The 12,620-nt window shown below is 27.2% G+C and overlaps 1 protein-coding gene across 1 annotated transcript; it reads right to left on the bottom strand.

Annotated features, from left to right (window-relative positions):
• Positions 1-6,305: 6,305 nt before the first annotated feature.
• LOC135926338 (pre-mRNA-splicing factor CWC25 homolog) lies at positions 6,306-12,403 on the bottom strand. Its single transcript, XM_065462179.1, has 6 exons — positions 12,294-12,403; positions 12,060-12,245; positions 11,806-12,014; positions 8,192-8,304; positions 7,130-7,315; positions 6,306-6,888 (listed from the first exon to the last, which is right to left on the bottom strand). Exons 1-6 carry the CDS (start codon positions 12,391-12,393, stop codon positions 6,795-6,797), a joined length of 888 nt encoding a protein of 295 aa, XP_065318251.1. The 5' UTR covers positions 12,394-12,403; the 3' UTR covers positions 6,306-6,794.
• Positions 12,404-12,620: the final 217 nt, after the last annotated feature.

The following is a 12,620-nucleotide window of genomic DNA, read 5'->3' as shown; positions in this document are numbered from 1 at the left end:
TATACTATAATGAGGTTATTTTAAATGACGAGTTATTTAATTATTCATGTTTTAAATAATAACTCGTTAACATTCAATTTTTTGATATTTGGTAGTAGAATAGTGATAATTTAAGTTAATTTTTTTAATGTGTATGAATGTATGAACAGGAGTGCATTAAAATTAAAAACGCGTAATTAATAATGAAGAAATATCATTACAGAAGGGGTAGAATTTTTTTAGGTGGGTTGATATAGGATTTTTACTGGGGGCCGTGGTTTCAATGCATATCCTGTCAACAAGACGCTGGAAAATAACTTTTTGTATCTTCAAACTTTGTCTATTTTTTAAATTTCATCAACTATAATTGATTTTGGATTAACTCGGGGATCGGTTTTCCGAATCAAATGGATATTGAATTTGATCCATTGATAAGTGAAAACAATTTTATTATGCATGAATTTATTGTCAAGGAACATATGAGTTAAAAAATATATATTAAATTTTATTCATTTAGGATAAGTCTGATCAATGGAGATATATAAAATCTTATACAAAATAAAATGCAATTTATCACTAATCTCTCTCATGAACTAAGTTGTAAACCTATTAAGTTCATGTATTAATATAAATTGTATTTTGTTAATTAAAGCTACAATATGGTAATAGATTAGATAGGCATAAACGATTTTATAAAAGTATAATGGACATATATTTTCTCACTTCACATTGGCGATAAATGATTTCATTTCAGGTTCTAATTCAGTAAAAATTAAATTCAACTTTTCCATTTGCAGCCTACCCAATAATAGGTTGGTGATGACATTTTAATTAACCCCCATATATTTCTTTTTACCCAATTTGATACGCGCGTGAAGAAACAAGCGCAGCATTATTGTTTTCCATAAGCCTATAAGGTGAAACGCTTAAAAATGATGAATTAAATTTTTTTGAGTCAGTAACAAGTAGTATTAAACTAATTTGTATTTTATTTGGATTGAAAATTTGATTATAATCAGTCGTGCATAGTTTTTTTTGGGGGGGTTGGGGGGGTGGCTACAATTTTTTATTTCTTCGTTTCCTTTGGGCTGTATTATTTTTTGAAAAGATATCAATGACCCTGCGATGTTTCTTTTTCGTATTTTCACGTATGAATCAATTCACTTCGATATATAGGGTGTTTTTATGAACATTAAATTTGACAAATTATTTCTTCTTAAATTCACTCTGGATAGGTAATACATTATGGTAGTAAGCATCATTAACCAGATATTTTTCACTAATAATGCTTTTTGCACTGGACAACATATCGCATAAATGTGTTTTTTTTAAATTATTATATTTTCCATCGAGGCAACTCTATCAAGATTATATTAAAAATATGTTTAACCAACCATGATTAAAATACCCAGATGTAATGTTGTTAAATAGTTAAGTTTTTTCAACTCTGAACTCAAGCCGCTCAATGTGGTGACTCCTGAGCCGATTTTTATAATTTACATGTCAATTATTTAAAAATATTATTTTTCCATAGCTACAAAAATATAATAAAATATCTGTATTATTTATCCAAAAAATTTGCACGAGGTTTACACACAAAATTTAAAAAATGAAAATTTTAATCATCATCAAAAAATTAAATCTATATATTCGTAAAATAATTATACTGTGATGAAATCAATTTTTATTATAAATTTAACAACTTTTTACCTTTTGTACCGCAGTATATATATATTTTACAAAACAAACAATTAATCGTCGTACACAATTAATAATATATATATTTAATTGCCTTTGAGGCTAATTGTTTCTATTACATCTATTCTCTCCTTTTTTGGGCTCTCGATTTGAAACGGTATAAATTGTTTTCTTATCCGTTTTGGATAACGGCTGCTTGTACTTTCGTTCTCTACCACTGTTTGCTCATTACTGTCGATTTTCATCTTATCATTTATGATGGTGTCTTTGTTTATTGAGTCTTGTATTGGGTCAATGTCTTTGGTCACCAATTCATGTATAGGATCAATGTCTTTAGTCATTGAGTTTTGTATGGGCTCATTTTCATTCATTTGTGGTGTAGTTTGCATCGTTTCTTCTTCTCTTCCCTCCTCTCTATTTTTTAATTCTGAGTTGTCGAACCTATGTTTTAACTGATTAATATGTCTTCTCCATACCTCTAATTTAGTTTCAACTAAAAACGTCATTGGTCCTGTTCTTTTAACGATGATACCTGGTATCCAATTATCTTTTTTAAAATCCTTTGCATATATTTTTTCATTTATATTAAAAAAACCTGGTAACTGAGGTATATATGGATGAGGATAAACTGGTTTTATTAATTGTAAAGGTCCTATGGGTTGAAATTTAAGCATAATTGAACTTGGTGATTGTTTTGTGGTTATTTGTGGCGTATTTCGATAATTAAACAAAAAATCTTGTATTTTATTATAATCATTATGTTTTTTTAAAAAATTTTTTTAAAAGTTTGTACTAATCGCTCCGCTTCTCCGTTGGTTCTAGGGTGGTATGGGGCACTATATACATTTTTAATTGATAATTGTTTGCAAAATAAACTAAATTCTATACTTTGAAATGGGGGGCCATTATCCGTAACAATCGTATTAGGGTAACCGAAAATAGCAAAAAGTCTTAACAACAATTTTCTTACTTCAGAAAAATTATTCGTAGTCATTTTTTATATTTCAGGCCATTTACTAAAACTATCAATTATTACTAGGTATAATTGGTCCGGCAAAATCTAAATGAATTCTTCCCCATGGTTTATTTGCTGAGGGCCATTTCCCTATGATCGTTTTATTGCCAGGATTATTTGTTTGACATAATTCACAATTCTTACCGTGTAATTCGATATCTTCGTTAATATTCGGCCACCAAACGTTCTCTTGTGCCAATAATTTTGCTTTAGTATAACCCTGATGCCCCATATGTAAAAAAGACAAAATATTTACTTGTAATTTTTTTGGAATTATGGTTCTTAAGCCCCATAATATACACCCTGCCTCCATCGTGAGTTCATTTCGGCGCTGGAAAAACGGTTTAAGATTTTCCTCTATCATCTTTGGCCATCCAGTTGTAAGGTAACGTGAAACTTTTGATAATACCGGGTCATTTCTTGTGTGAACTTTTATATCTAACGCTGAAATAAATTGTGGAGCATCCGATACTATTAAATTAATATCTAACTCTTCCCAAGCAGATGGTTTACCGTCAATTGGAAACCGGGAAAGCATATCCGCATTACTATTTTTTTCGTCCCTCGAAATTCATAATCATAATTTGCTAGTAGTAATGACCATCTTACTAATCTTGATGACATATCTGTTATTCTTTTATGTGGATTAAGTAACGATATTAGGGGTTTATGGTCAGTAATGATAATGAAATGTCTGGCAATTAAATATTGTTTAAATTTAATTAATCCAAATATAATTGCTAAAGCCTCACGCTCTATCTGACTGTAATTTCGTTCGGCAGCATTTAATGTTCGAGACGCGTATCCAATCGGTTTTTCCTCGTTGTTAATGATATGAGATATAACTGATCCTATTCCATGTTGAGACGCATCAGCAGCTAGAATTATCGGGTTTTCCGGATTATAATGTGTTAAAATTGGTGCTTCTGATATTAATTTTTTAAATTTATTAATCACAATTGTTTCATTATTTGCCCATTTCCATGGCACATCTTTCCTTAAAAGCCTATATAATGGAGCGGCAATAGTCGAAAAATTGTTTATAAATTTTGGATAATAATTTATTATACCGATAAAAGCTTGTAATTCTTTGACGTTTTTTGGTAATGGTGTGTCTAAAATTGCATTGACATTCTTATTTGTTGTTGTAATTCCCTCTTCGCTAACGGTATGACCTAAGAATTCAATCTTTTCTTTAAAAAAATCACATTTTTTTAGATTTAATTTCATACCGTTTATTTCTAACGTCTTTAATACATTTATCAAATTTTTCTTATGACTCTCAATTGATTCCCCCGTAATTATTATATCGTCCAAATATACCGCTACTCCAGGTAATCCCTTTAATAATGAATCCATTGCTTGTTGAAAAATCGCTGGCGCTGAGGCTACCCCAAACGGAAGTCGTGTGAAACGATACAATCCACTAGGCGTGTTGATTACTAACAGCTTTTTTGCCTCCTCATCTAGCTCTATTTGAAAATACGCGTAGGATAAATCTAATATTATATATTTACACCCATTACCTAGTGTGGCTAATAATTCATTAATTCTGGGTAAAGGATATTTATCTATCAAAATATTTGCATTAACCGTTTGTCTGAAATCACCGAAAATTCATAAAGATCCATCTTTCTTCAATACGGGTACAATCGGAGAAGCGATATTCGTATTTTAGTCTTTCTAAAACTCCCATGGATTCCAGTCGTTGTAATTCCGTTTCAAGTTTTGCCTTCCACGCAAATGGTATCGGTCTACTTTTCATACATTGAAACTGTGGGTTAGATTTTACCGCTAAACTGGCCTTAAAACCTCTTAATAAACCAAATTTTTTAGTGAATAATAAGGAAAATTTATGTACAATATTATCCTCCCAAACCTCATTAACTATATTACATTGATTTATTTTTATTAATTTTAATTTGTTTATTAGGTTTCTACCTATCAAGTTAATCCCATTGTTTACAATAATAAATTCATGATATATAACTTTATTCATATAGTTAACGGGTAATATACACTTACCTTTAATATTGATCATTACATTATTATAAGATTTTAAAATAATATCCGTTTTTGTTACTGGTATTTTTAAACGGTAAACGTCTTCTATATTCAAAATGGAGACTGCCGATCCTGTGTCAATTAAAAATTTAATATAAATTTTAACTATCAATAATTTCACCTCAAATTTTTCTCGAGACTCCTCTGGAAATTCCCAATCCTCAAAACTTTCTCGCTCATTTTCTGGAACATCTATCGTTCGAATATATTCCTTCTTTCCACGATTCCTTCTGCATACTTTTTGTAAATGTCCTTTTATCCCACAATTATGGCAGATGGCATTCAAATTAGGGCACTTAGGTTTTATGTGATCTCCTAATCCGCAACAATAGCAAATAATTTTTGGTATTGATTTGTACTTGTCATACTGCTCCCTTGTTACTGTTTTTGAGATTTTATTTATCTCCTTCCCTGCAGATAATTTTTCATACGATATCATTTCTGTAGTCTCCATTGCGGTCGCGATTTGTATTGCACTTTCCCATGTCAAGTCCTGCGTGTTAATTAATTTCATTAATATTTTTCCATTATTAATTCCTGACACTAATTTGTCCCGCAATACTGTATTATACATATCTTTAAATTCACACGTCTTTGCCTTTATCTTTAATTTATTAATATACTCTACGATGGTTTCATCTTTTTCTTGTTCCATTTTAAAAAAATAATATCTTTCTAATAGGAAGTTTGTCTTCTTCATATAATAATTTTTTAAAAGTTTAATTATGTCATCATATGATATTTCCTCTAATGTCTTTGGCTAACACAAATTAAATAATTTAGAATAAACCTCTAATCCAATATTCGCTAATAAAAATGATTTTTTATCTTCTATTTTTGCGATTTTAAATATGAATTCCATTTTTGATAAATAAACTTCCATATTGCACTCCTTTATATTATATTTCTCCATTTGAAACGACTGCGCCATTGTGATGAAATCAATTTTTATTATAAATTTAACAACTTTTTACCTTTTGTACCGCAGTATATATATATTTTACAAAACAAACAATTAATCGTCGTACACAATTAATAATATATATATTTAAAATTCATCATATATTTAATTGCCTTTGAGGCTAATTGTTTCTATTACATATACTTATATATAAAATCAAGATAAAAAAGAAAAGGAAAATTAATCTGAATATCAAAAATACTATTTTTATAAAAACAAAATTAAGAGTAAAAATGAGTAGAGGTCAAAGTCATTCTACAATTTATTATAAGGGTAAATATGTGATATTTTATACTGATCTGAAGAACTAAAAAAACATTGATTATGGTGAAAATAGTACTATTGATAAAAATATGAAAGAAAATGATAATAACGTCCCGAAAAAGACATTCTGCCATAGAAACCAAAACATTTTCTAGAATGAATCAATAAAAATATCGTTTCTTCCTTTCTGACCGAATTTTAAAACCCTGCTATAAATGTAATTTCTACAAATAAATATACCCAAAATGAACAAATACTTTTATTGTAAATTTATTTTTTTACAATTAATAAATAAATTAAAATGTATTAATAAATTATTTTCGCGAGAATTTTTCATTAAATAATGTTGAATTTTTTTATACTCGAACCCAGTGATGAGACGATTCTATTCATTGTATATATTTCTCATTATAAATGATCACTTATTGGCAGCTAGAGATGTCGAAATATTATGGAGTCTAGTGTTGTTAAACGGAGTTTTGAGCCGTTAAAAACGGTTATCTCAATAATTTCGCCAGAATGCCAAAGCCTCGATATATATTCCTAGACCTTTCCTTCTATTAGCAAAATCTTCAGGTTGCGTAATATTTTTCTGGATGAAATATTGAGTTAACCGTTTTCAAATATCGGCTCAAAATGAGCCACTAATGGGGTCTTTCGATTTTAGGAGATAAATTTGATTACAAAATTGATGTTAAAAAAAATCAGTACAATTAAATTTTTAAAAAATATTTTAATTTAAAATTGATTACAGTCAATTAATACAAAAATATTTTCAAAAAAATAATGAAAATATTAAATTCGAAATATCAATCATCTTTCAGTCATATTCTTGTGGATTTTGGATCGATTATTACGTATGCGACTTTCTAATGTGTTCATTTTCGCCATCTCCGATAACATAGGTCTGAATTATAAAATAGGTTAACTTATTCAAAATATAAAAATCGTAAAAAAAATGGTAATTCTATTTAAATTTTTTCTATTTAAATACTTTAATCATTTGGACAACATTTTTAGTCTAAAATAATTTTATATTTATTAATAGGATCTGGTTAAAGTAATATTAGCCTATCTAATTTGACCTATTTCCAAATGAAGTATATTAGAAATAGCTATTTATATGTACTACTATAACAAAAAATTACCTGACAAAATTTTCCGCTTTTGATGAACTATCATCACGTATAACTTTATCTTCTATACGGCTCCTTTTCTCCTCTTTATCCAGAATATCTTTCCTCCTTTTCTTGTTCCACTCGGCATTGAGTCGCATTTGTCTTAAAAGTTCTTTTTGGTCTACCCCCTTTTCCCGTTCTCTTTCCCTGTCTTTACTTAAAAAATTCAAAAAATTTTATTCTTCAAAATTGTCTAACCGTTAAAACTTCTTTAAAAAGGGGAAGGGGATTAGTTCAGGTAAAATTTAAAAGTTTGGAAATTAGTAAGAAAATACAACCATAGTGCATTTAAAAATGAGCAACCTTAAATTAAAAAAAGTAGCTTTTAAACTCTAAATATAAACAGAACCTAAAACGTTATTTGCCACGGCTTGGATCTCTGACTTTGTTCTAATTGGAAGATCATAAAATAGAAGATTTTTTTAAAAAAATTTGTGCTTCATCATGATAAATTTTTATACATAAAAATCACAAAAAAATCACTTACAAAAAAAGATTTGGAATTTTAAGGTAAAATTGATCAAAACATATGTTTGAACATTCTCAATAAAATCATCAGATAAAAATCTTTGAAGATTTTCTATTTTGAAGAGCACTCTAAGCTCTGGTTTAATTTAAAATATTATATTAGAAATATCATGTCATCAAGCTTGGGTGGTAATTGATTGGTACATTTATGAAAGGTTAAATATTATATATAATATTTAATATTAATTAATGAAAACTTTAGTGATCTGCATCGGGCCTAATTTTTCAAGCCCTGCCCGAAATTTTTTTAAAAAAATTTTGCCGGCCTGACCCAAATTCGAAATCCATTTTTTTTAAAAAAATAGGCGGGTTCGGCCCTACTTTTGCTGAACTCTAATTCACATATATAATCTGTTCTTAAATGAATCAAATAATTTTTTAAACCACCTGAACCCAGATAAGGAACCAAAAATAGGTGGGTTTGTGTTAATGAAAAAAAAATTTCTTAAACTTAATCTTGGTTCAGTTTACAATTCTGAAATAATATTTTGTTAATAAAATAACTTTTGGCGATATGCTGTGCGAATAAGAGGAGATTGAGTGGGTGGGTTGTAACGGTTCTTGTTGAAATATTTTTTGGAAGAATTTACATTTCTATTTTTTACTTCCATTTGTTTCTATTAAGTAAAATATTATAAATTCAATTTGTATTTGACAAAAAAAACTAGGACTGTTAACCCTCCTAAATTTAAAAAGGGTTTTTAGGCTCTGAGAATCTTGTATGGAAAAAAAAACCGGGGACAAGTTAAGAGTGTATAAATAAATTCCTAGACCGTATCCCAACTCGACTCAGTAACTTAATCAAATGAGTATTTTTATTAGAGGTCGATAAAGCTGGGCCGTTAAGAATTTTTGCACAAATTTTCAAGCCCAGCCCGAATTTTTTTGTTAGGCCTGGCCAATTATATATTTTTTTAAATTTCCCAGCCTGCCTGAATTTTCGGAAGGGCTGAGCTGGGCAGATTTTTATTTTTATTTTAAAAAAATTAGGGCATCATTTATAAAATATTGAGCAGTAAAGAAAAAAAAATGTCCAGTCAATTTTTAATAACTTTTTAAAATTTAAAAATGAGGTTGATGCAAGTGCAAATATCTGAATAAGCAGCAAATGCTGCAGGCATAAATTGTTTACAGGCACACCACTATTAATTAAGTTCAGATTTCTCTTCTAATATAAACAAGTCTTTAGTGTTGTTAAACGACTCGTTTTGAGACGATTTTTGAAAACGGCTAACTCAATACTTTATCCAGAAAAATATTACCCAGGCCTGAAGATTTTGCTCATATAAGGAACAAAGGTCCAGACATATATTGTCGAAATCTTGAGGGATAGGCAATATTTTTCTGTCTAAAATATTAAGTTAGCCGTTTTTAAAAATCGGCTCAAAACGAGCAGTTTAACAACTCTACAAGTCTTTATAATTAAATTACTGGATAATATTTTTGTATAGATTAATAATTATGTAATATTAAATATAAGCTAATTGGAATTTTATAATATTTAATCAGAAATAGGCATATTGGTTTTTATACTTATAATATAAACTATTTCGAAACGTTAAACGTTTAGAATTATTCATATCATCAAAAAAATTAAAGTTCCCCCAATAGCTCGTGACCTTTTTATACCTTAATTAGGGATGAAAAAAAGAAAAAAACATATAAAAACCTTTAATTAAATGGAAAAAATAGAAAACATAAAACAAATAAAAAGATGCTTAAAAATCACCTTAACGGAAATTTTGAAACACTCAAAAATTAAAAAAAATTCCATTTAATTCTTTTTTTGTTTAAGTAAATATATATCTAATATGTTATCCTTATAATAAAGGAGGAACATATATTATTTTTTAAATATAAAAAAATAAAGACGTTCAATTCAAAACGATGATAAAATACAAAATAAAATATAGAAGTTTAGGAAGTGTTAAAAGTTGGAATTATAATTTGCAAAGATTTAATGGAGTGAAGGTATAAAATTCCTAAAATTAAAATATATCGTTTGTTAATTTAATGAGCTGAATTTTAATAAAGATGTAATTTTAGTTTCAGTAGACATACAAATTAATATTTTTAATTTTATTATGATATAAATTTATTATAATTTGAAATTTATTATGTTTATATCAGTAAGGGCGTCGATTATTATTATATAGCAAGTACAAATTATATTTGTTACCATATTTTTTATTTTAAATAAAAAAGTTGTCGAAATTTTTATTCTGTTAATCGTGTTATCAATTAATTTATTTAATACTAATTTATTTTTAACGCGAAGGTATCTTGATAAGAGAAGTGGTCAATGTTGGAGGAAACATGAATAATGCCTTGAAATGATTCTAGCGCTATCTATAAGTTTTTATATTTTTTAATAATTATCTGTCCATGCTAATTATTGAAGATATTATAAAATAATAATATGAATTTTTTTAAAAATACTTGGAATTCATTTTAAATTTTCTATTGGCCATAACTCATGTTTAAAATGAATTAATGTTTTTTCCATAAATATCATGACTGTTATAAATATTAGAATATTAACTAATTTAGTTTTAATTAAAAATTAATTATTTAACATTGGAAAAGTGTTAAAAAGCCAATGCTTGCATCTTCATTCCCCATTATTTAAGGTAATATAATTTATAAGAGACCAAATTTTGTTTTTAATATAATTAGAACAAATTTGACATGCTAACAAATTTTAATTGAAATAGCCAGAAAATCTCATTTTCTTACTCATTTGATATAAATTAACCCAATAATTTCTTATTAAAAAATTTACCAAATAATTTGATGCCTATAATAATTTATATTTTATATAAAAAATAATCCCAAAATTAAATTATTTTTTTATATATATATTCCTTCCGTAAGATGGCGTATTTGAAAAATAAATATCCAATATCGAGACATCTGTGTTTGTTACTTTAGTATTTTTTTTTTTATAATAAATTGTCATGGTAACAGCCTGTAGTATGAGTAATTAAGTTATCAATCAGCCTTGGTATAAATACATATCTGTTTGAAACGAAGAATATATAATTAAAATTATATAATATCCCAATGAATATTGGGGTTATATAATTGTTAATTAATGATTGCTAAAAGGGTATTATTGTAAATATCACAAGATCTAATTAAAAGAATATTTTTATATCATATTTAACAGATGCCCAGACTGGTTCATTTATTAGCATATAAATCCTAAAACTAATTTTTTGGAACTGAGATCTCAGAAAAAGTTAAAGCCTGGCAAAAACCAGCAAGGGGGTATGATTTTATAAACAAACTTTGCAAAATATGGTTAGTAGTAGAGGTTGGCTGAGTTTTCAATCTGGGAAAAAATTAACATATCCATACATTAAAATTTGTTTAACATTTTTAACCAGCCCACCCAAACTAAAAACCTTGCGATTGTTGCAGGATCACTAGCTAGGTGCTAGAGCACCCCTTTAATTAGCACCAATTTAGAAAAAATTAATTAGAACCCTATTAAACAAATACATTAATATTATATTTATTTCTTCCAAAATTTTAAGGCTTATATTAATAAATATTATTTACCCTCTGGCATTAAATAATTATATTCTTATTTAATTACTTTCGCATTGAGAAAAATCGAAATGAGGAAAAAATCATAATATATAATATAAAATTCAATATACATTAAATTTTGGGCTTATTTTTAAAAATACAAAAAGATTATGCTATTTTCTATAAATTAGTACCATTTAAATTCTGAAAAAAAAATCAAAGGATGAACTTGGTAAAAATATATTTCTAATTTTTTTGATAAGAAAATCTAAAGATTGGGGTAATTTAAAGATTTTTTTATTATGAGTGTAAAACATTTAAGTTTGATTATACATGTGTATTAGATATTATGATTAACGAGATAAAAATCTATAAACCCAGACAAAGGTGAGGAAAATGGGGCCAAATGCCCATCATAGAGGGTTTAAATCCCCTACTAATTTTAAATAGGGTTTAAAAAACAGTTAATTTCTACCCTCTTGTAAAAGGCATATCTAGATTAGACATAAAATGACCTTTTTACATGATTCATGTGAAGCTCACAAATCTGCAATATTTGTATTGTAATAAGTATATAAAAATACTGAATGTTTAGGTTCATCTTCATTGTTATCAATTTCAACATCTTTCATTGGATGATTAATGTTTATTTGAGTAGGTAATGTTATAGTAGTGTTTTTTAAAAAGGGTGATGCAAATTCTTGAAGTGCAATATTTTGGAAATAGAAACAAGACTTTTTCAGTTTTTTCCATTTTTTAAGGATTTTCAAATCAATTTCACTTATTAACTTGCCTATAATATAAACAGAGTTTTGATTTATTTTTGTATATATAAAACTTTCATTATCTATGTTATATGAATATTCTTTATCATTGTCCATTAACATTTGTTTAAACTTTTTAAGTTTAATGGGATTCCTTAGTAAATCTTTTTTGTACTGATACTTTCTTATTTCAATTAGATTTAGAGGATCTTCTTTAATCTTGAATTTATCAACTCTAATAGTATTTTCACCCTTTAGCTCTTTTTTTGTAAATATAATATTGACAAAAAAATAGTAATAAATTTAACCTTCATTTTGTAATTCTTGAAAATTTTTATCAATAGATTTTCCTAAGAGATATGCTTCCCTATCCAAGATAGTTTTGGAATTATTGTACATCCAATCCATAGCTAATAAATTTTTACCTAACCTAAAAACGTAAAGTCAACACATAGATTCTTCTAAACAATGACCAACCTTAATGAAATTCACAATTGAACCGTTATCTATGTCTTTCTAACCTTTTTTCATTGTATAAAAATTAAAATTTTTGGTATTTTAAAATATGAAACTCAATGTTTGTTAGCGTAGCTTTGTTACTTTTAATCAAATAGACTTGTGAACATCTTGGGAAA

This window comes from Gordionus sp. m RMFG-2023, chromosome 3 (assembly GCF_954871325.1).
Source record: "Gordionus sp. m RMFG-2023 chromosome 3, tfGorSpeb1-WG-v2, whole genome shotgun sequence".
Lineage (NCBI taxonomy): Eukaryota > Metazoa > Nematomorpha > Gordioida > Chordodea > Parachordodidae > Gordionus > Gordionus sp. m RMFG-2023.
The sequence above is the reverse complement of the archived record's forward strand: the minus strand, read 5'-3'. Positions and strand labels throughout refer to the sequence as shown.

What these genes read in the sequence shown, in the direction of transcription:
- LOC135926338 (XM_065462179.1), bottom strand. Translation starts at nt 12,393, where the DNA reads ATGGATTGGATGTACAATAATTCCAAAACTATCTTGGATAGGGAAGCA. An exon ending in TCAAGAATTACAAAATGAAG is followed by an intron (nt 12,246 to 12,293) that starts GTTAAATTTATT and finishes TTACAAAAAAAG; the next exon opens with AGCTAAAGGGTGAAAATACT. An exon ending in CGCACAGCATATCGCCAAAA is followed by an intron (nt 7,316 to 8,191) that starts GTTATTTTATTA and finishes GAATTTTTTAAG; the next exon opens with TAAAGACAGGGAAAGAGAAC.